The 23,146-nt window shown below is 33.5% G+C and overlaps 1 protein-coding gene across 1 annotated transcript; it reads right to left on the reverse strand.

Moving 5' to 3' along the window:
* Positions 1-1,563: 1,563 nt before the first annotated feature.
* On the reverse strand, positions 1,564-12,008 carry cercam (cerebral endothelial cell adhesion molecule). The gene is made up of 12 exons (XM_019069964.2): positions 11,643-12,008; positions 10,618-10,728; positions 10,352-10,469; positions 9,931-10,065; positions 8,264-8,468; positions 7,919-8,038; positions 6,432-6,508; positions 6,248-6,354; positions 6,012-6,144; positions 4,900-5,027; positions 4,447-4,650; positions 1,564-2,020 (listed from the first exon to the last, which is right to left on the reverse strand). Exons 1-12 carry the CDS (start codon positions 11,843-11,845, stop codon positions 1,786-1,788), a joined length of 1,776 nt encoding a protein of 591 aa, XP_018925509.2. The 5' UTR covers positions 11,846-12,008; the 3' UTR covers positions 1,564-1,785.
* Between the last annotated feature and the right edge of the window lie 11,138 nt (positions 12,009-23,146).

Consider the following 23,146-nt stretch of genomic DNA (forward strand, 5'->3'; position numbering starts at 1 on the left):
ATATACTATCATAATTGTATGTTTTCAATTCCATTTTAGTTAACGTTTTAGTAATTTTCTTTGGTTATTTTGTCATTTATATTCTTTTTTTTAAACATCTCTATTTTTTAAATAAGTTTTAGTTTTTAAAATTACAAATGTTGGCTTTAGCAACTATCTGAAATAAGTTTATTTATTTTATTTTATATATTTTATTTCAGTTAATGTTTATTTTAATGGTAGTTTAATGTAGCCTATTTCTAAAAATATATATATATTTTTTTAAATAAAAATAATTGGTAACACTTTAATTTAAGGTGTCCTTGTTACACATGTACTTACTATTATAATAACAATAAATTATGCATAATTGCATGCAAGTAACCCTAAGCCAAACCCTAATCCCAACTAACAATATTGCAAGTACATGTAGTTAATTAACATTACTCAGTACTCAAATGTCTAATTACATTATAACAAAGACACCTTAAAATAAAGTGCAACCAAATAATTTGAAAAAAGCCCTAGTTAATTACTTGCTCAAAATATGTGCACTCTAGAAAACCAAAAGGTTGTACTTGTACATTTGTTCTCTAACCAATAGATGGCGATAGAACCGCAGTAGAGCTAGCAGCTGGACACAAAGAAGTCTTTATTGTCCCTCCTAGAAGTTAAGTAAATTACTTCCCAGAATGTGTAGGTAAGTCAACTTTTAGTCAAATTTTATAACACCTTATGATTATATTCTAGTCCTTACTAGTAATGGGTTTACTGCCTCTGTATTTATTCTCTGTCTGAGACAAGAGAAGAAAAAATACATGTGACTGACATCCAACATAGTAATTTTTCAAAAACCTTTTCTTTTTTATTTCAAAACAACCAAATTTTCCAAAACTGCCATACATACTCTTATCATGCCATTTCATTTGGTCCCGCTGTTTAGTTTGGAGAGACACAGAAGGGAATAAGACAGGGAAGAGAAATAAATAAGAACAAATGATGGGAACAGAAATTTGTCATGAACAGCAAAAATGCAACAAAAAAAAAAAAAAAAAAAAAAAAAAAAAAAAGAAAAAATGATGGAAAGAGAAAATAGACAATAACTAATATAAACTAAGCTCTGTTTGTTTGATTGTCCGAGCATGATAGTCCTTATGACAGCTGTTTAAACTCTGTATAAAATCCAGTAATACAATTTATAATGCACCACTTCCATAAAAGCTATCAAATGTCCTTTTTCATGTAGTTAATAAAGAAAAATAACCTAATAGAAATGCAAAATTTGCTTAATCCATAATAAAAAAAATTGACAAAAACTTTCACCCTCAAATATACAGTATAATAAATCGTTTTAATTCGTGGTCAAATATAAGCGTCATCAAATGTATTGCACCCAATTGCCTTTACAGTTCTTGTTTTGCAATAAAAATGTTTTCTATTTTTAAAATGTATTTTTCTAATTTTCTCGTTGTTGGACTTGTGCTGGCATGAAAACATGTCTTCATATCTTTCATTTTAGTATCATTTATTTTACTAAGTAAATGTATCTTGTTAAAGACATTTAGATTATTATTTTTTTTTTAATTATTTTTTTTACTGGAAAACAAGAAAAATACTGATGTAAGAAATAATTTTTGTTGTTGTAGAGTGAAAGTCTCTTCCTAAGGATTGGTCCCAGGTCTCCCTCGTCTCTTCCACTTTTGAGGTCTCCATGATGAGAGACATTTGTCCTTATAAAGAGCTGCTCACTCCTTCTAATCTCTCTGCTCTTAGAAAATGACCATTCATGTGGTTTTGGGGAAGACTTCACAACTCGTCCTTGTAGGTGGCGCTCTGCAGGCCGGCCGGTGGCTGAGAACCCTTGAGAGTTTTATGGGAGCCCCTCCAGTCCGTGCGCACATTGTCATCATCCCACAGCGTTGAGGTCTCTGTGTCGCTCACCCACTCCGGGTCCCCGGCGTAATGGCAGGGCTGCACCAGAAGGGGGTGTGTGGAATACGCCATCAGATTCCGATTGGGAAAATGGGATTTGTAGTCCTCACTATTGAGAGAAAACGCCAAAATAAAACCCTTTAGTAAGGTGAGCTCTTATGATTATAGGCTTAAGAAAATAGGGTACATGTGACATCACCAGACTCCCTAATCATACTTTTAAGCAATATAAATAATGTACATAAAATAAAATAAATTAAAATATTATGGTTAAAATAAATAAAATAATAAAATTATACTATATAAATAAAAGTGTATTATATAATATAAAAAAGTCCCTAACCATAATTACAAGCAATAATATAATATAATATAATATAATCTATATAAATAAAATTTTATTTTATTTAATATAATATAATATAATATAATATAATATAATATAATATAATTACCAGGCAAGATAATTAATAATATTATTATACTAATAATGTAATATTTATACTATATGTATTTACACTATATCCAAATTTTATCCTGATGTTCCTACCCCTCAGTATGAGCAATATTATATTATAAATCTATATTTTATCCCCAAGTATTTCAAATATAAATAATAAACATGCAATACAATAAAATAAAAGTAAATAAACGAAATTATACCATAATATATATTTGTGTGTATGTGTGTGTGTAGATCTATAAAATATTTTATCCTATTTTATAAATATATAAAAATCCACATTTTATTCCAGATTTGAAGAAAAAAAAAATCCCTAACCATAAGTGTAAGCAATAATATAATATAATATAATAGAATAGAATAGAATAGAATAGAATAGAATAGAATAGAATAGAATATAATTACCAGGCAATGAGTGCAATGATAATACTAATAATATCTAATAATATAATTTTATCCCAGTTTTAAAAAGTACTAGAGATGCTTGCATTACAAACTTTTCAAAGGAAAGAGATCACCGCTGATCTATTAAATGTCTCTTTTGGATCCAAAATCAGATGCCGACTCGCTTTAGGGCTCATGCTGCTCGACAATAAATGAATAAAATATGAATTAATTTTAGATTAATTTTGGAGGGGTTCTTAAGAGGTACTTCATGTACGTGTGTACTGGGCCCGCTGGCAGAGGGCCCTTGGCTTTGTCAGACCTGGAAGGAGAGCAAAGCAGCAAAAACCGGCTAAAGTAGCAACTCATTTAGCTGGAATGCGTAACGGGAAAGACAGGGCAGGGTGTTTAAAGGGTTAGCCGTCAGCGGGGCAGCAGCAGCACACTGGATTGCTGGAAAGATTGAATAAGGCTGCTCTGATCAGTCTCTGTGGGGATGAGGAGCTTCAGGTGGGACGTGCCAAGCAAAATGAATAAGAGTCAGAGATGAAGAGGAAACGGACAGGGTAAATGGATGGCATCACGCCAATCCACAGCGCACACACAACCACTCGTGCTGAGGAATCAAAGCTAATGCCATCTCAAGATCTGGCTTTCCTTCTTGGCTTGAGTCTTGACTCTGTCTATAAAAATCTAATGACTATTACATAGTTAAGAAACTACGTCGAGAGTACCAAAGCACACATTTGTGGTGTTATTTCAGTTAGTCCTACTTCGCAAAAATATGAAAATAATATAATCCAGGAGAAAATGACAGTTTGCATATGTCTTTATGGTGAGAACACATACTTTCTCAACTAAAATAAAACTAGCAACACCACAAATCATTTTAACATTTAAAGAAACAGTTCACCCAAAAATGGAAATTTGCTGAAAATGTATTCACTCCTAGGCCATCCAAGATGTAGATGAGTTTGTTTCTTCATCAGAACAGATTTGGAGAAATGTAGCATCACATCACTTGTTCACCAGTGGATCGTCTGCAGTGAATGGGTGTCAGAATGAGAGTCCAAACAGTTGATAAAAACATCACAGTAATCCACACCACTCCAGTCCATCAGTTAATGTCTTGTGAAGTGAAAGGAAGCATTTTAGGTAAAAAATTAATCCATCAAGACATTTTAACTTTTAAACCATCGCTTGAATCACTTCTGGCTAAAATATAGTCCATAATCTAAATAACGATTCCTTCTGTGGAAAAAATCCATCCCCTGTTGTCCTCACATCAAAAACTAGTGCCATATTTGTTTCGCTTGATCTGTGCAGAGTTCTCTCCTGATTCGGACAAGATGACTTTTTCACTGGAGAAAGCAAGATAATGAATAGAAGACTTGTATTTTAGTTTGAAGTTAAAACTTTTCACTTTCACAAGTCATTAACTGATGATCTGGAGTGGTGTGGATTACTTGTGGATTATTGTGATGTTTTTATCAGCTGTTTGGACTCTTATTCTGACGGCACCCATTTACTGCAGAGCATCCATTGATGAGCAAGTGATGTAATGCTACATTTCTCCAAATCTGATGAAGAAACAAACTCGTCTTGGATGGCCTGAGGGTGACTATATTTTCATTTTGGGTGAACTATTAATGTAAAATTTGTTTAGGCCTGAATACTGTCTTACTCACTTGGGGTGCTTGTCATACATGATGGGTAGAAACTCATCCACAGGAAGCATCTTGGATATCGGTTCGGCGTTAAGGAGCTTCTGAGCTCCCTGAAGAGAGATGGCGTAAGACAGCGTCCAGTAGGAGTAATCGGCGTACACCAGGTTCCTCACATTCTCCACTGCAACTTCCTCTTCAGGGTTCACCTTCTTCCTGCCCAGGTATCTGCAACAGATCACCACAACAGTTAAAGACTCCTGATGAGGGCACTACATCTGTGATGAGTTTAGTGAGGATTGCACTTGGATCTTTTAAGTATCTAAGAATTTGAAATTGTTTACATGGATATGGGAAATTTATGTTATATAATCATTTTTAAAAAAAATATTTTTTATAACTGCAGCAAAAGAAATATTCTGATTCTGGTTTCTACTAGTTACCACAGCAACCGTGTGACAGACAGGTGTCACTCACATGATGTCCCAGTCCAGCTCCACCTGCTCCACCTCCTCCATCAGCCGCATCAGGCGACGCTTGAAGTTGGCTTGGAAACGCATGTCGTCCTCAAAGATCAACGCCTTGTCTAGCTGCATATCTACCATCTATGCTTGAAAGAACAGCAAATCATTTTGACATACTAAAAACACAGCATGATATTTCATATTGAATTATTTTAATATAGACTACCATTCAAAAGTTTGTGGGTCAATAAGATTTTTTTTTAAAGAAATTAATACTTTACAAGGATGCACTCAATTGATCAAAAGTAACAGTGAAAACATTTACGTTACAAAGATTTCTATTTCAAATAAATGTTGTTCTTTTGAACTTCATATTCATCAAAGAACCCTGAAAAAAATATTATCACAGTTTCTACAAAAATATGAAGCAGCACAACTGTTTTCAACTGCATATTATTATGATTTCTGAAGAATCATGTGACACAGACGACTGAAAATTCTAAATATTAAAACATATTCACATAGAAAACAGTTATTTTAAATTGTAATAATATTTCACAATATTACTGCTTTTGGCACCATTTTTGATCAAATAATTTCAGCCTTTACGTCCAGACATTAAACCTTTTTACTTTTTATTTTGTAAATTCTAGCTACATTCAACACTTAAGACAACTAAGTCATGCTTAAAAATGCCTTTATGTCTCAGCTTTAGAATTCAAGATATTTCTTAAGTTCTTTTTTAGAACTTAAAAGACTCCATTTGTTAACATTAGTTGACTAAACTAGCTAACAATAAAAAAAATACTTCTAAAGCATTTATTAATCTTAGTTCATGCTAATTTTAACATTTAGTAATACATCAATTAAAAGTTGTATCTGTTAATATAACGTTATAATGATAATAATAATGTTATTCAGCTAACATTAACTAACAATGAACAGTTGTATAACCAAAATTTAAAAAGCTTGATAAATACTGTAATAAATGAATTGTTCATTGTTAGTTGATCTTAGCGAATGCATTAACCAACATTAACTGATGGAACCTTATTGTAAAGTGTTAGCGATAAAAAAATATCAAACAAAGTCGCGTTTATTTAAATAGTTTTAGGGGCCACTGACCTCTTTCCAGATGTAGTAGTGGCTGAGGAAGCAGCCCACCTCTCCCTTGGTCAGCGTGCGGCCGGAGAAAGGGTCGTAGTAACCAGGTAAGAGATCAACACCTAGAATCTTAATATCGCTGCTGTTCAGAGCTCTGCATGCACACGCCAGTGAAAAAACTCAATTATTGCTCTTATTATCATTTGCATGTATTAAAAAAGTGAAGATTCCTCCTAGGAGTAAATGTCTGTACTTACGCTCCATCTATAGCATCCACAACTTTGGCATCAATCTCTAGCTCATACAGCGACCATAACATCCTGTCCCTGCGGTCTGGACGTCTGCGCAGGTTTATCAGGTAGATCTGAGGAGAACAAACACACATGCTGAATGTTGTGGCTCAAAGCAATGGTAGAATACAGAGTATGCGCTCAACTTTACCTCATCAAAGCCCATGAGATCAGACTGTTTAGGAGGAACGTGGACATAGCGAGACAAGTACATTGGCGGCCCGTGGACTGTGGGAGAAATGACTTCTTCAGTTAGGACACAAATCCTTGACAATGATGTTCGATTAAGGAGCTGATCGCTAATTAGCAGCAGATTTGTACAATCTTCACATACACTGAGACCTCACTGAAAATCACACAAGAAGCTCTTTAGGACATTTTATGCTGCATGATCATCAGATTTTGTTAAGTTCATAGCTATGGAAGCAGGTTTCTACCTTTCAAATTAAAAAGTTATTGTAACTTTTTCTCATACTTGACTTTTTATCTTGTTATTGTGACTTCATATCCCATAAAGTACAACTGCAACATTTATCTCATAATCTGACTTAATATCTTACATTTGTAACTTCAATTTCATATTATAATGTTCATCTCATAATTTCCCTCATGTTTTTTTCTTATTCTTGTCAGTTGCTGCCCTTATGAAAAAGAAATACACTTTTGCATATTTTAAAACGTGTGCAAATTTTTTAAATAATGTACTTTAAAAGATTTTTCAGACACTTAATTGCATGTTAGTTACAATTAAATTAAAATGTTTTACAACTTAAATTCATATTTGATTCAATTAGCTGAAATTTGTAGGTTTTTTTGACCCATGTACATATTTATTTATAGTTTCATAATTACTTCTATTGTCTTCTACTGTACTATTGTACTTCTACTGTCTAAAATATACTTTAAAGTCATTTCTATTGAAATGTATATGTTATGTATTTACATAAATTTGTAATTATGCATATGTATTGATAAAGGTGCAATTTAATACATTTAAAATATGTTTACTGTAAATATAATATCAAATAATACACTACAATTCAAATTATAGTCAAGTACTTAACATGTGCCTTAGTATGTTAGTCAACACATCAAAATAAAATTTACTTCTAAAGTGTCTTTCTTCAAAGCATGACAAAAATGATTAAAAGACAATTATTTAAAATATATTTTACTTATATGCTTTATTTATATAAAGCAAAATGCTCAATGTGACATTATTAAAAGGTGCACTTTATAAAAGTGTATTTCAAGGTATGTATTTGAAACACAAATGACAATATTTTTATTTTTATCCCTCTATTTAAAGTCCAGGTAACCAAAACTTTAAAGACCCCAAAAGGTTATAAATAAATCCATTCAAATCTAGTGTTTGAAGTCTTGTAAAGAGATATAATCAATTTAAGTGGCCTTTTATTTTACTATTATTATATAATCTGTAAATACTTTTTTACTGTACTTTAAAGAAGTACTATAGTTGCATCTTTAATACAAGTGCATTTCTTTTTCACAAAGGTCATGCTAGCTAGCTTAAGTGCTGTTATTAAAGTGACATCCTGAAATTGTACATTTTTCAAGTCATCGCACAAGTTTTATTCTAATAATATAATTGAATATCTAAATGTCAGTGTAACTCACTCAAAGATTCCAGGTAAAGGTGGACAAAATTGATTCGATCATCCTCCACGGTCTGATGAGGCTTTGTAGGTACATTCAGATACCCATAACGCTCCTTGTTGCACAGATACATCTGCACCTCTGTTTCAGAGAGTGAATCATATCAGATAAATAGTGTCAGTAATTTTACTCAGTCCATCTCTTTCCAAAGCTATTTGACTGTCAATCATAAAAAATGTTACAGTGAGTTGGATACAGGTTAGAATTTTCCTCTCAATCCCTCCAAACTAAATCCAAATGTTAAACTCATCGTATTGCGTAAGAGAAATGAGACACGCTGGAGTCGTCCAGAAGGGGGCACCATACCTGATATTCGGCAGGAGAAGGCAAATACGATGATGTCGTCAAAGGGCCAGGAGTAGTCTTTGTGAGGGGGGTGGAAGGACACTTTCTTGGTGCCTTCTTTGCGCAGGTCCAGCAGAATAGTGGAGTGGACCATCGGCACCGGGTAGCAGCCCCGCCTTTGACGCTGTTTTGTGGGAAAGTACTCAGCAGTACGACGATAGTATCCCTGAGACAGACAAAAAACTGAACAACACAGCCAAAGGACAAAGTGTTTGAGCAAACAGACCTATAATGGACTATTATCTTCAAATGTGATGTTGTATTTCTTAGGAGATCCTCACTTAAACTGAATTGAGGAGTTGTTTTGTCACACTGTTTATGCATAGTGTGCTATGTGAAATGTGATTAATAAATCAATTAACCCATTTAATAAAAATAATTACAGATTTAATTTTCCACGCAGTAGTTCCAATGCAACATTTCATGTCTTTTTGTAGCAAAATATTTAGTTACATATTTGGTGAAAGCTGTAATAGGTAAATATTTACGTAAATGATTTAAATTACTGGAAAAAAATAAATCTTTCCTTTTATGCTGTATATATAAACTACTATTGAAATGTTTGGGGTTGTTTAAGAAGTCTCTTATGCTCCCCAAATGCTGCATTCATGTGATGAAAAACACAGTAATATTGTGAAATATTATTACAATTTAAAATAACTGATATCTGTTTGAATATATTTTAAAATGTATTTTATTTCTGTGATGCAAAGCTGAATTTTCAGCATCATTACTCTAGTCTTCAGTGTCACATCATCCTTCAGAAATCATTCTAATATGCTGATTTGATGCTCAGAAATTAGTAGTGCTGGGCAACAATTAATCACGATTAATCGCATCCAAAATAAGTTTTTGTTTACAAAATATATGTGTAAATTTATATTGCATATATAAAGACACAAACATACAGTATATATTTAGATATATTTAAATGTATATAATTATATTCATATTATATATACATATATTTAATATATAAACATAACCTATTTTTCTTAAATATGTACATGTATGTGTGTGTATTTAAATATACATAATAAATATAGCCTACACAGTACACATAGATATATTATGTACACAAAAACTTTTATTTTGGATGCGATTAATCACGATTAATCGTTGCCCAGCATTAAAAACTATTAAACATTATTAAACATTTATTTAAAATACAAATCTTTTTTTAGAATATAAATGGCTTGACTATTAAAACCTGACATTTCTGATAAATTAATGCATCTGTACTTTAATTTATTTGTTTTCTTTAAATTAATATATTTATTTTGTGAAATAAAAATTTTGTGAATTAGAATCTTACACACACACACACACACACACACACACACACACACACACAATGAAGTTAGTTACTTTAATCACAACTAATTAAACTATAGTCATTAGCTTGACTAATTTAATCACCAGTAGTCTATAAACAGAGAAGATACACTTTAAAGTAGTTTCTCTGGTGCTGTTAGTATTATACAGCAACAGTGAAAGCAGATATGGCCACTTTATTGATGTTGTGTATTGAAAGATGAAACCTCAGCTATCACTCATTACGTTGTTGGAACATACACATGTACACACACTCATACACACTTCCAAACTGGAAATTCATTGCACTGTACCTGTGGAGTGATGCCACACCAGTAGTTGGAGTACGCTGACTGTGAGTCCAGCATGGGGGCAATGACTGACTTGTTTTCTGCCATCAAGAGTTGCAGTGTGTCCGGGTTAGTCAGGATGTTGTCTGTGTCTGAATACTGCAAGATGAGGAAATAAACACAAAGAATGACACCTAACAACACAATTCTAATTATACAGTTTGATAGTCATGATATTAACAAATATAAAACACACTGATATGATATGAGCAAAAATAATCCTAGTGCATTCCAGCACAATTCACATTTGTGACCACAGCAAGATCTGAACCTTCATGAACTTTGAAGAATTTTGACCTGGTTGAATTTTTTTAACTCCTGGTTTATATATATTTGAGCATGTGTGATCCAGAATTGGGGTGTATTTGCTCTAACTGGGTCATACCAGAATGTAGTCAGCCCAGCGTTTCTTGGCAAAGTTCAGCGCTGCCTGTTTGAGCTTCATAACATACTCATAGCGGCCGTTAGTCCAGTGCTTGGGCCCCAACTCACCTACATAGGACCTGTGCAGATAAAACAAACCAATTCAAGCTTCAGTGGTAGCACCTAAATTTCTAAAACGTAAAAAAAAAAAAAAAACATTTTTAACAGTGCAGTTTTAACAGGACAAAATATCTGCCATATGTTCATGATGTGTGATGATCATCTCACGTGGGTTTATCTAAAGGTCTCCACTCAATATAGTGATATTGTGTTTGCATGACAGTGAGCCATTCTCGCAGGATTGCTGTTGTGTTGTCAATGTTGTGGTCTGTCGCTGCCCTAAAGGAAACAATAAACAGAGAGACAGGAATAAGTGCACATAAGTATATATGTAGGTAAGCATTTAAGTGCATTTATATGTTTTCTGTAAAGTCATGTGGTGCAATCACCATTCATTAACATGCAGGAAAAAAACAACAGGAAGTGATATCATAGAGTGGACCTGTAAACACCCTCATTACAGTGACCTTTTTATGACAAGGCAAAGTTAGTCCAGGTCATAAAATGTCAAGTGGTGCAACTCCTAAAAAATGTAATGATATTTATGAATTTATAATTCATGATGTTTGTAAAAATACATTGTATGTCTAAAAAAAATCTAAAAACTTTTTGGAAAAATAATAATTATGATGTGTGCGCTTATTTATTCAAAGTATAAGGATAATATGGCATTTCTTGATAGTTACACCACATGACATTTTAAGTAAAATTTTAAAGATTTTTCCCATTTTTTTTTTTTACTTGGATGCTCTTTTTTGTAGGTGACCTAAATACTGAGTGATACAAATTAACTACAAGAACGAACATGCCATAACTAATTTTTCTGTTTGAAAAGCAGCATTAGACTCATCATGTCCATTTTAAACTGAAAAAAAAAAAACATTTAAAACTACTTAATCATGTACTACATTCTTTTTACCCAGTTTATTTTCTCAATAGTATGCTGTAGAAATAAAAATAAACGCATTTAAGTGCATTAAAAAAAAAAAAATACAAAAAAAATACAAAAAAAAATAAAAATAACACACATCCCGAACGTTATTAGTTGGGGGAAGGGGTTTGGTTTTGGGGGAAAGTCTGAAAAAGTCAAGGGGAGGAGGTGATTGAATGCAAATAAGATTGACCTTTTGACATCTACAAATAATAAGAAAGATCATCAGCAAGCTTAAACGGCAGAGAAGGAAGTTACCTACCAGATAGAGATGCGCTCTTTGGGATAGTTCAATCTCTCGAGAGCTCCGAGGTAGTAGGGTAAAGAATGAGCGGCGTTCCGTGCGATTATAGCTATAACGACAGTGGGCATCTGCATCTTTGACTCTTCGGTATAATTTTCCTCTGAAAAGTAACATTGCGCTACCACAAGAATGGTCCAAACACTTATGATCCAAGATAACATGGTTGGATTTCGGTGGTCCTTGGCGTCGTTGCACAAACAGTCCCATCCGCGTCAGCAGCTGAAGAAAAGAGGGCTCTTCCCTAAACTTCACACTCCCCCTCAAAATCTCCGTTCCCCCCGGAGGAGCCAACGTGTTCTGTTTGCTGGGTTTGAGTTACAACTTCCGTGTGAGGTTTTGTTCGTCGAAATGTTACATTTTATGTTCGCTGTAACGTTTACATTGACTGTGATTTAGAATGTTTCATCGGAACACGACGTTCTTTTCAAAAGCCCAACTGTTACATTTTAGATTTTTGAATGTTGCGTTAATGTTTCGCTACATTGTTTCACTAGCCAAAATCTTTCAGGGCAGTATGCTGACGTTCATTTGGGGGTTTTCATTATACTGAACAGCAGTAACTTTATTTTTTCTTGTTTTTGTGGCAACCAAAGAAAGAGTCTTGAACCGCTGCCATTTTAGCGATTTTTTTTTTCTGTCAAGCCAAATTAGTGACAATAATAGAGATACATGAGAGATACATTCACGGTGAAATTTTTGTAACGTTTAGTCCGAATTCCCAGAGTACTTTCCTAATTCCTTAACGCTTTTTTTTTCATGTACATTATTTCTGAAAGAACAAAATTAAGAAATATCAGTTTGATAAAATGTAATCAACTGAAACCACATCATTAGTGTGTCAACATAAATCAGATATCGTATATTAACAAACAATTACACTTCAAACAAAGCTTATGTGTAACTGCTTGGATGAAAAGCATTCATGTTTTACAAAACAATCAAAGTTCTAGGAATATTAAACGTTTGCCTACAGTGAACAACCACAAGAGGGACTTGTTGAGCTTGTTTTACAAATGAATCAGCTGCCATTTCAATATGACGTGTCTCCATTGGTTTGACATTAGAAGAGCTATTTTTCCTTATTATGCGACGCTAAAATAGATAGATAGATAGACAGACAGACAGACAGATAGACAGATAGATAGATAGATAGATAGATAGATAGATAGATAGATAGATAGATAGATAAATCTTTTGGACAACCTACAACCAAACCACTCAAAAAGCTCCATAATTATTCCATTTTTTACTGATTGTTTATCTACATAGGCATGTAAAATTGATCATTGGCCATCCACACTATTGAGTTCTTGTTTTATGAATGCTGAGACGCTCTTCACAGAGAGATCCAGTGAAAGCGAGAAGCTCAATGAGGAGATGCTGCTGAAGAGCAAAACCTTGGAGGGCGTAATCAGAAAAGAAAACAGCCTGCAAAGAACAAAGAGATAAAGGCGCTGAGAGAGCAAACGGAATACAGCTGACATCCAGCTAAACTGATTTCAGAGGCTTTCAAGTGGCCCTGCTGTCATTGGCCAGTAGCATTGCCTGTAACAATTAAATTAGCGCTGTGTTCAGACCTGGTCCGGAGACTTGGGTCAAAGGGAGTGTCGTTTTGTGGTACCCACGCCTACCCCTCCAACCCCTGGCCCTTGGAGGGCACTTTCCCAGCGCCTTCAGCACAGCCAACCCTGAGAGAGTTCACCAACATCCCAACTAACTTTTCACTGCTGGGTCAAAGGTCTGAGGAGCAGGGCAGCAGGGTGTGGCGGGGGGTCGAGGGCACACAAGACAACTAGTCCGGGCCCAAACATTTATTCAGAAAAGGTGGGGACATTTCCCCCCTCGGACAACTTTGATTAAGCCACTTTATCCCATGCCTAGTGGGGGGTCTGTCACGAATCTATATATATACGAAGCATGTGGCTTGCAAGTGAAGGGGTTGGGGGGGTTGGGGGGGTGTCTACTGGTCCTAGCACCTCCGCTCAGTCTTTTTTTTTTACCAGGTCAGTCAAAATCCCCAAAAGGGCAGCTGGGACACTATAGGAAAGCCTCGAAGTTCTTTTGGCATTGTGATAATCAATAACATGTTCCTATGCAGACGTCTCACGGCTCATCAGCTCAATAACTGTCACTCACGGTCCCATGCTCAGCTCCATCGCGCAAACTTACTCAGCAGTCGTGAAGTGACAGGCCAACACTGAATGAATGTCAGTTTGTGAAATTAGTTAGAATCTTCACTGAAGCATTTTGGGAAGTTTGGTTCGTAAAAAGACATCAGCTGTGTTTTGAATGGAATGCAAGCATACTACATACTGCAACAACAGCATGTTTAATGCAACATAGGCTGATTGGAAAAAACAAACAAACAAAAAACATACTTATACACACAATTTATTATTAACATTAAAACACCAACAACTTTTATTGCGGTTCACACAAATTATGATCAGAGGGGTAAATTATCAATGAATAAAGGCTTATTTTTGTATGGGTCCTTGCACAATAATATGTTATGACTACCAAACTTTTCCCTAGTGCATGATTTTTGAATGAATACATTTTGATATTTACGTCATACAAACAGATCCATATGTATGGTATTTTCTGATACAGTAAACTTGCTTGGTAGCTCACCTGGTACAGTGTTGCACTTGAGATGGATACAAATTTTGTTAAATGATGTTTTATTACCAAAGTTTGGGAGGAGCGTGTTCAGCTAATCAACCAATTCAGCACAGGTGGAGCACATTCATATAATCAACTTCATTAGCACAAAAGTATAAAACCTCATTTAAACTGCACTCTAAATCGCATATTTTCCTTCTTCATAGTACATGAAAAACAGTATGTGAAAAGAGTAGTATGTCCAAATGAAAAACAGTAAGTGAAAGGTACCTGAAGGACCTGTTGCTTATTCTGGCTAGATTCTGAAATGCACATCTGGTGGGCACTTCATTGTCCCATGAAGCCACGGGAGAGAGTTTTGAATGGCAGTGAAGCGACATGACATGCGTTCAGATTACATTCATACTACAAACAGTCATACTTAGATTGCACTTTTGTTGTGTCATTACCCAATGGTAGGGAGTAGCTACTTGATCCAAATCTAGCTGAGCACATTGCATCATGAGATACAGTGTTCTTCTCTTTTTGTATACTGCACATTTTAGGGAATTCAGTACTAAATTTAGTAAGACAATATATTGAATTGTGCATTGCACTAGTAATGTTTTACGGTTGAAGGAAATGTCTGTAATTTTAACAGAAAAGGTAGTGGTAATTTTCTGCCAGGACATAATCTGTTTTCCTATGATTTCTTTTTTTTTTTTTTTTACATTGTAAGACATCTGTGTATTTCATGTAGGGGAAATATACATGCTGTTTACGCCAAAAAAAAAAAAAGTCCAGTGTAAAGACTGTTGGGAGTATGTTTTACAAGAAAATACTATTTATGTTTTTCAAAATTTCTCATTTAATTTAAAATGTCACCAATACTTACTACTACTTCTGAATTGTTTATGATATTGACTAGAAATTTCTGAGTGAAAGGTTTAAAAAAAAATTCCAGTTTATGGTAGTATGCCATTTTGAATATACTAACCACCTTCTGAAGCTGAAAAAAGTTTGAGTCTGACTAATATTACCACCAGCACTACTGTGAAAGTGAAATGCATTTCAATTATTTACTGTCTTTGTGGCTGATAAAGCAAAAAGATACATCTTAAGGAAGGAGAGCTACTGGGGATGTGTTGATAGTATAGATAAATTGACTGGTAATCAGACCACTGGGCAGCTCATATGTTCCCATTTGGCCAATACTGCAGGATGACCAAAGCACTTAGACAAAATTGCCTCTGTAAATCTATAGCAGTTGCAGTGATTTTTGTTCCATCAGTAAAGTGGGATTCAGTGACACCTTTTTAAGCACACGCTTTTCTTAACACACTTCTGTAAACCACTGCTGTTTCATATTGAAGTAATAGTGCTGAATAGAGACCCACCATATAACACTTGATGAACACAGCTGGTCTGCAAGAGGCCTTGACCCATTTATTTAATTGTTCTATATTATCATTTTAAAAAATATGTTAAGGCACAATGAAAATTCTCTTATTTACTCATCCTCGTGTCATTTCTAATCCAAATATTCCTCAAAAGTGCAATAAATTTACTGTAAATGTGTTCCATAACTCGTGCTATATTCAAAGTCTTCTGAACTCGTATGATAGCTTTATATAAGAAACAGTAAAATTTAAGTCATTATTCTTTGTCAGTCTTGGACTTCAATAACATCAAATGCCATTGGTTGTTGAGTGTTTTCTAACCAAACATCGCAACATCAACATCCACACAGCACCACCACAGCCCACTCGGTTGTTGTGTGAAAAAAAAAAAACAGCATACAAGTGTGAGATGACATGAGGGTAAGTAAATAGTATATATATATATATATATATATATATATATATATATATATATATATATAGGCTTTATTTATTTAAACGAAATCAGTAATATTGCTTTATTTATATATATATACAGTACAGACCAAAAGTTTGGAAACATTACTATTTTAATACAGAAAAAACAGTAATATTGTGAAATATTATTACAACTTAAAATAATAGTTTTCTATTTGTATATACTTTAAAAAAATAATTTATTCCTGTGATGCAAAGCTGAATTTTCAGCATCATTACTCCAGCCTTCAGTGTCACATGTAACATCCAGTCTATCACATGATCATTTAGAAATCATTCTAATATTCTGATTTATTATGAGTGTTGGCAGTTCTGCTGTCTAATATATTTGATGAATAAAAGGTTAAAAAAAAGAACTGCATTTATATAAAAAAAATAATAATAATAATTTCTAATAATATATATTCTAATAATATATTTTCTTTACTATCACTTTTTATCAATTTAACACATCCTTGCTGAATAAAAGTATTGAGATTTATTTAAAAAAAAAAAGAAAGAAAAAAAATTTTACTGACCCCAAATTACTGACCAGTAGTGTATATTGTTATTACAAAATATTTTATATTAAAAAAAAAAAAAAAAAAAAAAAAAAAAAAACATAGCTTCAGTTTTTTTGTTTTTTTTTTTTTTACTTTTTATTCATCAAAGTATCCTAAAAAAGTATCACATGTTCTGAAAAAATATTAAGCAGCAGAAACTGTTTTCCAACTTTGATAATGATCATCATATTAGAATGATGTGATAATGATCCTAAAAAATTCAGCTTTGCATCACAGAAATAAATGAATAATTTAAAGTATAATACATTTAAAAACAATTATTTTAAAATTTAATAATATATCTCACAATATATATTTTTTTTCTGTATTTTTGATCAAATAAATGCAGGCTTGATGAGCAGAAGAAACTTCTTTCAAAAACATAAAAATAGTAATGTTTCCAAACTTTTGGTCTGTACTGTATATATATTTTTTTTTCTGTATTTTTGATCAATTAAATGCTGTATGACTTTCTGTCTTCCCTGCACGTTCAAATTACGTTTTGTTTTATTTACCTAAACTATTGCTTAAAATGAACCCAAAATAAGGTTGAAAATTAACATTTATGTTCAATAAAGTAACATTTATTTAGTTGAATAATTATATATATATATTATATATATATATATATATAGATATATATATATATATATATATATATATAAATTGATTATTAATAAATGTTCACATTTGTGGATTATAACTTGAAAAATTCTTTCCACTGTTAAAACAAGATACCTTCTGATGTTCGTTCATGTTTACTTTGTGCTATAACTAGTAGAGAAGAAAAGATGATTGGTTCACGTGCCGCTTGAACTGAGGCGCTACAGCGAACTGTAATGAAATGTACATTAAAGAGCCACAAAATTGTATTTATTTTTTGAATTTCTTAAAAATTCGAACTTTTGAAAGCTGAGACTTTGTTTTATGCCCAAAGTGACCTGCAATGTCTTGTGTGTTGGCTTGTTTTCAGTTTCCTCTTTGCTCCACGCTGTATTTTTCACTGCGTGAGAACATGATGTGTGGTGTGAGAGTGGCATGGCTTGTCAGACAAAGCAACAGTAACTAAGGGGGGCGGGTCTTTGCAAAGAGTCAATTGGACCTTTTTTTTCACTAATCTCTTTTTCAAAAATCTAGTTGCTACTTCCACTTCATTGTGACTTTAAGATCTACAACAAAGAGACAAATGTTTAATGAATAACACATAAAGTAGATAATAGGTCAATCAAAAATGATAATTCTGTCTCTCATGTTGCTCCAAATCAATCTTTTTTTTTTTTGGGATGAACTTTAAATGTCTGTTTTTATGGTGGTTTATGGTGTTTTTTTGTCACTTGTGAAGTGCGACAGCTCTTTAGAGTCACTGTCAGGAACAGAGCAGCTTGAACATTCTTCAAAACGTCTTGTTTTTTGTTCTTCACGAGAACGAAAGGTTTTAAACGACATAATGGTGAATAATCTTTATTTTCAGACTTTGAATTGTTCCTTTAACTTCCAACAGTAACGACAGACAGGTTATGCTTCTTTGAACAACATAATCACAGACTGTAGTGCAGTTTGCCTAACGGTGAGAGCAAGTGCACCTGAGGACTCCAAATAGTGCCATATTCTCTATTGCTTTATTACTTTCTCTATGATTTAACAGCTGGCAAATGGTATTATGGCCTAATTAAGTCCTCTCAGTAGCTGCAGCCAGCTTGCTTAAATTAACTGTCCAGCGGCGTTCATTTCAAAATAAAAGCACTTCATTGACGATTCCTTTGAAGTTTTATTTGCACTGCGATTTTTGATTTCTGTGAATGAACCATTAACTCTTGCGAACTGATAAGAGAGAGTTGGAATCATTTTGAAAAGCCAGTATCTCTTGTTGTTGAGGTGTTTTGTGGCTTTGTTGAGAGTGGATGTGTGTACTTAAAGCACCGTGGCTCTGTGAAACCTACAACAAGGAATGAATTTCCCAGTAGTCTCTTTAACCCAAGTCACCGCTGCTTCACTTACTGTCCGTGTTGCCTGGCAACCAGCCAACCACAGTGAAAGAATTTGTGTGCCTTTTTTCTTTTCTTAGTGAAGGGGCAACAAGAGAAAGTGTGAGAGAGACTATGAGACTGTATACAGACCCCCTCCACAGTTTGCCAACTAAGCATGGGGTGCCGGAAGTTAACAAGAAGCGTCCAGAATGCTGGAAACAAGAGGAGTGCCAAAAATTAATTCAGTGGCACACTTTCACACTTCATGTCATTAGCTTTAATGATGTCATCAAATATTTAACACTCTAATATTTCGACATGTACGCAGTATCACACATAGGGATTGTGCAATATCGTCAAAATTTACAAGTAAAATAATATTGTCTCTGTGTGCTGAATTTGAATCTTACAATCACTTCTTAAAGTTTGTGATATACAATAATGTTCAAATAATAAATAATATATAATACATATATATAAAATATTAAATTTATATTTTTATATATTTATATTTTATTTATATTATTAAAAATATATATTTAATATAAATGCTGTTCTTTTGAACTTAATGTTATGAAAATAAAAATCTATCCATTTTCACAAAAATATTAAGTTGCACAACTATTTTTAACATGAAGATTTGTTTCTTAAGCAGCAAATCAGCATATTAGAATGATTTCTGAAGGATCATGTGACACTGAAGACTGGAGTAATGATGCTGAAAATTCAGCTTTGATCAAAGAAATAAACTACATAATACAATATATTCAAACAAAGACAGTTATTTTAAACTGCAATAATATTTCACAATATTATCACAAAAAACATCTTACCTATATCCCAAATTCTGAATAGTAATGTGTACTGTATATATGGCTGTTTTAATGCAAATCTATATGGTTTCATAGGAAATAATAACTTTGAAAAGTAATATCAACATCTCAACAAGCTGCACGATTTGTGTCTGTAACACAAGTGATGCAGGACCTAAGTTTACTATTGAAGGTTGGCATTTAAAAAAAAAGAGCAATAATACTTGGATTAGTAATGCAGTAAATGATAAAAAAATGAGAACAGCAAACTAGCAACTATATGAACTATAATTTATAATAGTTATAATAGTTATAACTATAATTTCATCTAACCAGTGAAAACATCACTTAGTCTTTCAAATCTGATATAATAAAAACGAAGCGTTTCACTAAAAAACATCCTGCGAATCCATTGAGGAATTGATGTTTCCTCTGAAATCACAGATGTCATGAAGATGGCCAGTGTAGAAGATATCCCGGGGCTGTTGTATGCATCGTTTTCTTCTATAATATATCCAGTCCAGGCAGATACTCTATACTATTTATAGATTGCACTTATGTGAAGAAAATCTATAGCGCAGTTGTGATGCAATGAAGCCAATGGCGAGCAATGAAATATAAACTGTGATAATGATAGCACGAAGAATATTATTTTATTGGAAACAACACTGAGCATCTTTAGACACACATAACTTAAATGTGACAACTTCAATTTCAGTCACCCAGATAAAACACAAGCAAATACCAAGCAAATCTGAAATCTACAGCAATCTTCATAAGTTCCGGCAACAAAACATTTCATCATCGTACACAGTCACTTTAGGTGTGATTGACAGTTAGAGTCGACTATACTTGCTATATGTTGGCTGAATTTAGCCTGAGTACAAGTGAAAAATGTCAATAATGAATGAAAGCAAACAAATTGTCCTTTATGGTAATATATAGCCAGTCATAAAACATAAACTATTAAAGTTTCTTTAGCTCATAATCCTCTATACGCATCTTCTCACAGATGGTCGGAGGTGTACATTGATCCAGACTATCTTGTTTAGAGTATATAGCGCGCTTGAGATGCCTTCATCTGGGGAGGCTTATTTTTAAATCTCCCTGGCCCATTGTTCCCCTCCTCCTCTTTTCCTCAGAGGGCCAGTTTCATTGCCTACCCTGTGGATCTGGACTCCTCTCCCCCACTGCTCCTTTCAGCTTCTGGGTTAAACATTTATCTGTGAATAGGGAAAGCACAGTGCCAAAACAAATCAATGTTTCCCACTGTCCTGATGTGCATGACATGACAATATCCTGCCCAGCTGGCCCACTGGGCAACTTGAGTTTTGTGTATTTTTCTCCCTGCTAGAGGTTTGTTGCATCTGAGTTTCAAATTTGTTGAGTACCACAATGCGAAGAACCACTTTTTTTAAGCCTAGAAATCCAGAACCTAGAAAGCAACAACTTACTGGTGTAAAACTGCTGGTTTCAAAATGTCTTTATGTTTGTGAATTATATTCCAATGTAATTCCAATTGTAAACATCATCATAAGTATGCCATAGAATAATGCCAGAAGAACCATACTGGGTTTGGCAAAGAACCATTTTTTCTTTGCGTGAAGAACCTGTTAATAATCTGAAGAACCTTTTTCCACTATAAAGAACTTCTTGTGCATTGGAAAAGAGTGTACATCCTTTAATATTAATATTATTATTAGATTTATTTTCTTTTATGTATGTATGTTTTTATTATTTATTTATTGCAGTTTATTAACTAGAATTTATACAATTAAATTTCTGCTGTTTTATATGTTCACTGTAAAGAAAATTTGGAGTATGGTTATCAAAAACGAATAATAAAAAAAAATTAATAAATATATACTATTTAAGTCTTTCTACTTCAAAATTCCGTGTTTAATTCAGTGTTACTTGCTGTTTCTCCACTATAAAGAAACTTTTGTGCGATGGAAAGATTTTTTGGATGTTCATGAAGCCAAAGATACCAATAAAGAACACTTTTTTTAAAGAGTGTACATCCTATGAATTATTATTATTACTATTATTATTTATTTTTGCAGTTTATTAACTAGAATTTAGACAATTACATTTCTGCTGTTTCATATCATATTCACTGTAAAAACAATTGGAGTACGATTCGAAAATTAAATAAAGTAAAATAAAATCAATAATTAAATAAATAAAATTCTGGATATATTTGGATATTAAAGGTTCTTCATGGAACCAAAGATACAAATAAAGAGACATTATTTTAAAGAGTGTAAATTATTTTTTCTATTTTATTATTATTATTAGGCTATATTTATTTATTTGTTTAGTTATTTATGTATTTATTGCAGTTTATTAACTGTACATTTACATTTCTGCTGTTTCATATATTCACTGTAAAAAAAAATTTTTTTGATTATGATTTACAAGAAAATACTATTTCAGTCTTTCTACTACGAAACTCCATGTTTAATTCAGTGTTAGCTAGCCTACTTGCTGTTTCGTTGTAATTAATTGTAAGATCTAGCAATTTCTAAGTGCAAATCTTTTTTTTAAAGTGGTGTTTTCACACACTGAGAGTCATCACACAAAGTTATCCAGTGAACTCAACATTGGTGTAGAAGTTAAACAGCTTTTATTTTGTAGTCAAGACGTGTGTCTATATATAACTGCCTTTCAGAAATAACCCTACCCTACCTAACATTCGCTCATGAAAAGTGTGTCATCTAGCACCGACTTTCTCTTTAAAATGCAATTCAAAGCACAACCATCTTCCATTAAGCTCTACGTAAAAGCCATCAATTAAGTCTAAACGTCAGAGGGGTTCTGTTAATGCTCGTATTAGATGAGCATTATTACTCTGGATGGCGGTTAACCCTCTCAAGTGCATTAACTGTGAAAAGGCGGCGGCGGGAAAGACGCTTTTAGCGCCAAATGAGATGAGGATTGGATGCGGGCGGGAGAGACAGCGGGAGTGAATGGGAGGTTGAGGAATTGATGATATTAGACTTTAATTGTGAGAGGTTTTTTCGCGGGCGAGACACCCCGCGGAACTGAAGGCAGGTAACGGTCTCCCCTCAGTTATCACAACATGGATTAATGTGCTTGTACTGTGCCTTTTGCGACGGCGTCGAAAGTGTTTTTATTATGTTTTACTCTCTGTCTGTCTCTCTCTCTCTATATAAATACATACACACTAAGCAATAAAAATTATAAAATGTGTCCTCATTCAAATGTACCATCTGTTCCTGTTTCCATTGACACTGCGAACCATGCAGGTTTTTTTTTTTTTTTATTTTAATAATCTTTTAAAGATGTGTTATGTAAAATAGGATGCTGCGCTATGGCTAAAATTAGCGCTTCCTTAATTTTTTGAATTTCTGTACAGAGAGGTCACGCAGTGACGTATTGACATTCTACTGATCCCCCGTCTTCACGTGATGCGAATTCGCAGGTCAGAGTTCACCAAACTTGAACTTTGGAACGCAGCGAAATGCGAAATTTTTCGCATGAGCTTGCGTTTCCGGTCTGACGCATTCGCATACGTATGAATGGAAGTCAATGGAACGAAAAGTGCAGTGTGACCGCCCCTTAAATTTTTACACGTGTGGTTGCTTTTGAGGGGGTTTAAATTGGTTTACTTACAGAGGGAGGTGAAGGGGTAAGGTG

This window comes from Cyprinus carpio, chromosome B10 (genome assembly GCF_018340385.1).
Source record: "Cyprinus carpio isolate SPL01 chromosome B10, ASM1834038v1, whole genome shotgun sequence".
NCBI lineage: Eukaryota > Metazoa > Chordata > Actinopteri > Cypriniformes > Cyprinidae > Cyprinus > Cyprinus carpio.

Coding starts and splice junctions, on each gene's coding strand:
- cercam (XM_019069964.2), bottom strand. CDS start 11,845: ATGTTATCTTGGATCATAAGTGTTTGGACCATTCTTGTGGTAGCGCAA. Junction 10,470..10,617: donor AGACCTTTAGATAAACCCAC/GTGAGATGATCA, acceptor TTATCTGCACAG/GTCCTATGTAGGTGAGTTGG. Junction 6,145..6,247: donor GTGGATGCTATAGATGGAGC/GTAAGTACAGAC, acceptor GTGTGCATGCAG/AGCTCTGAACAGCAGCGATA.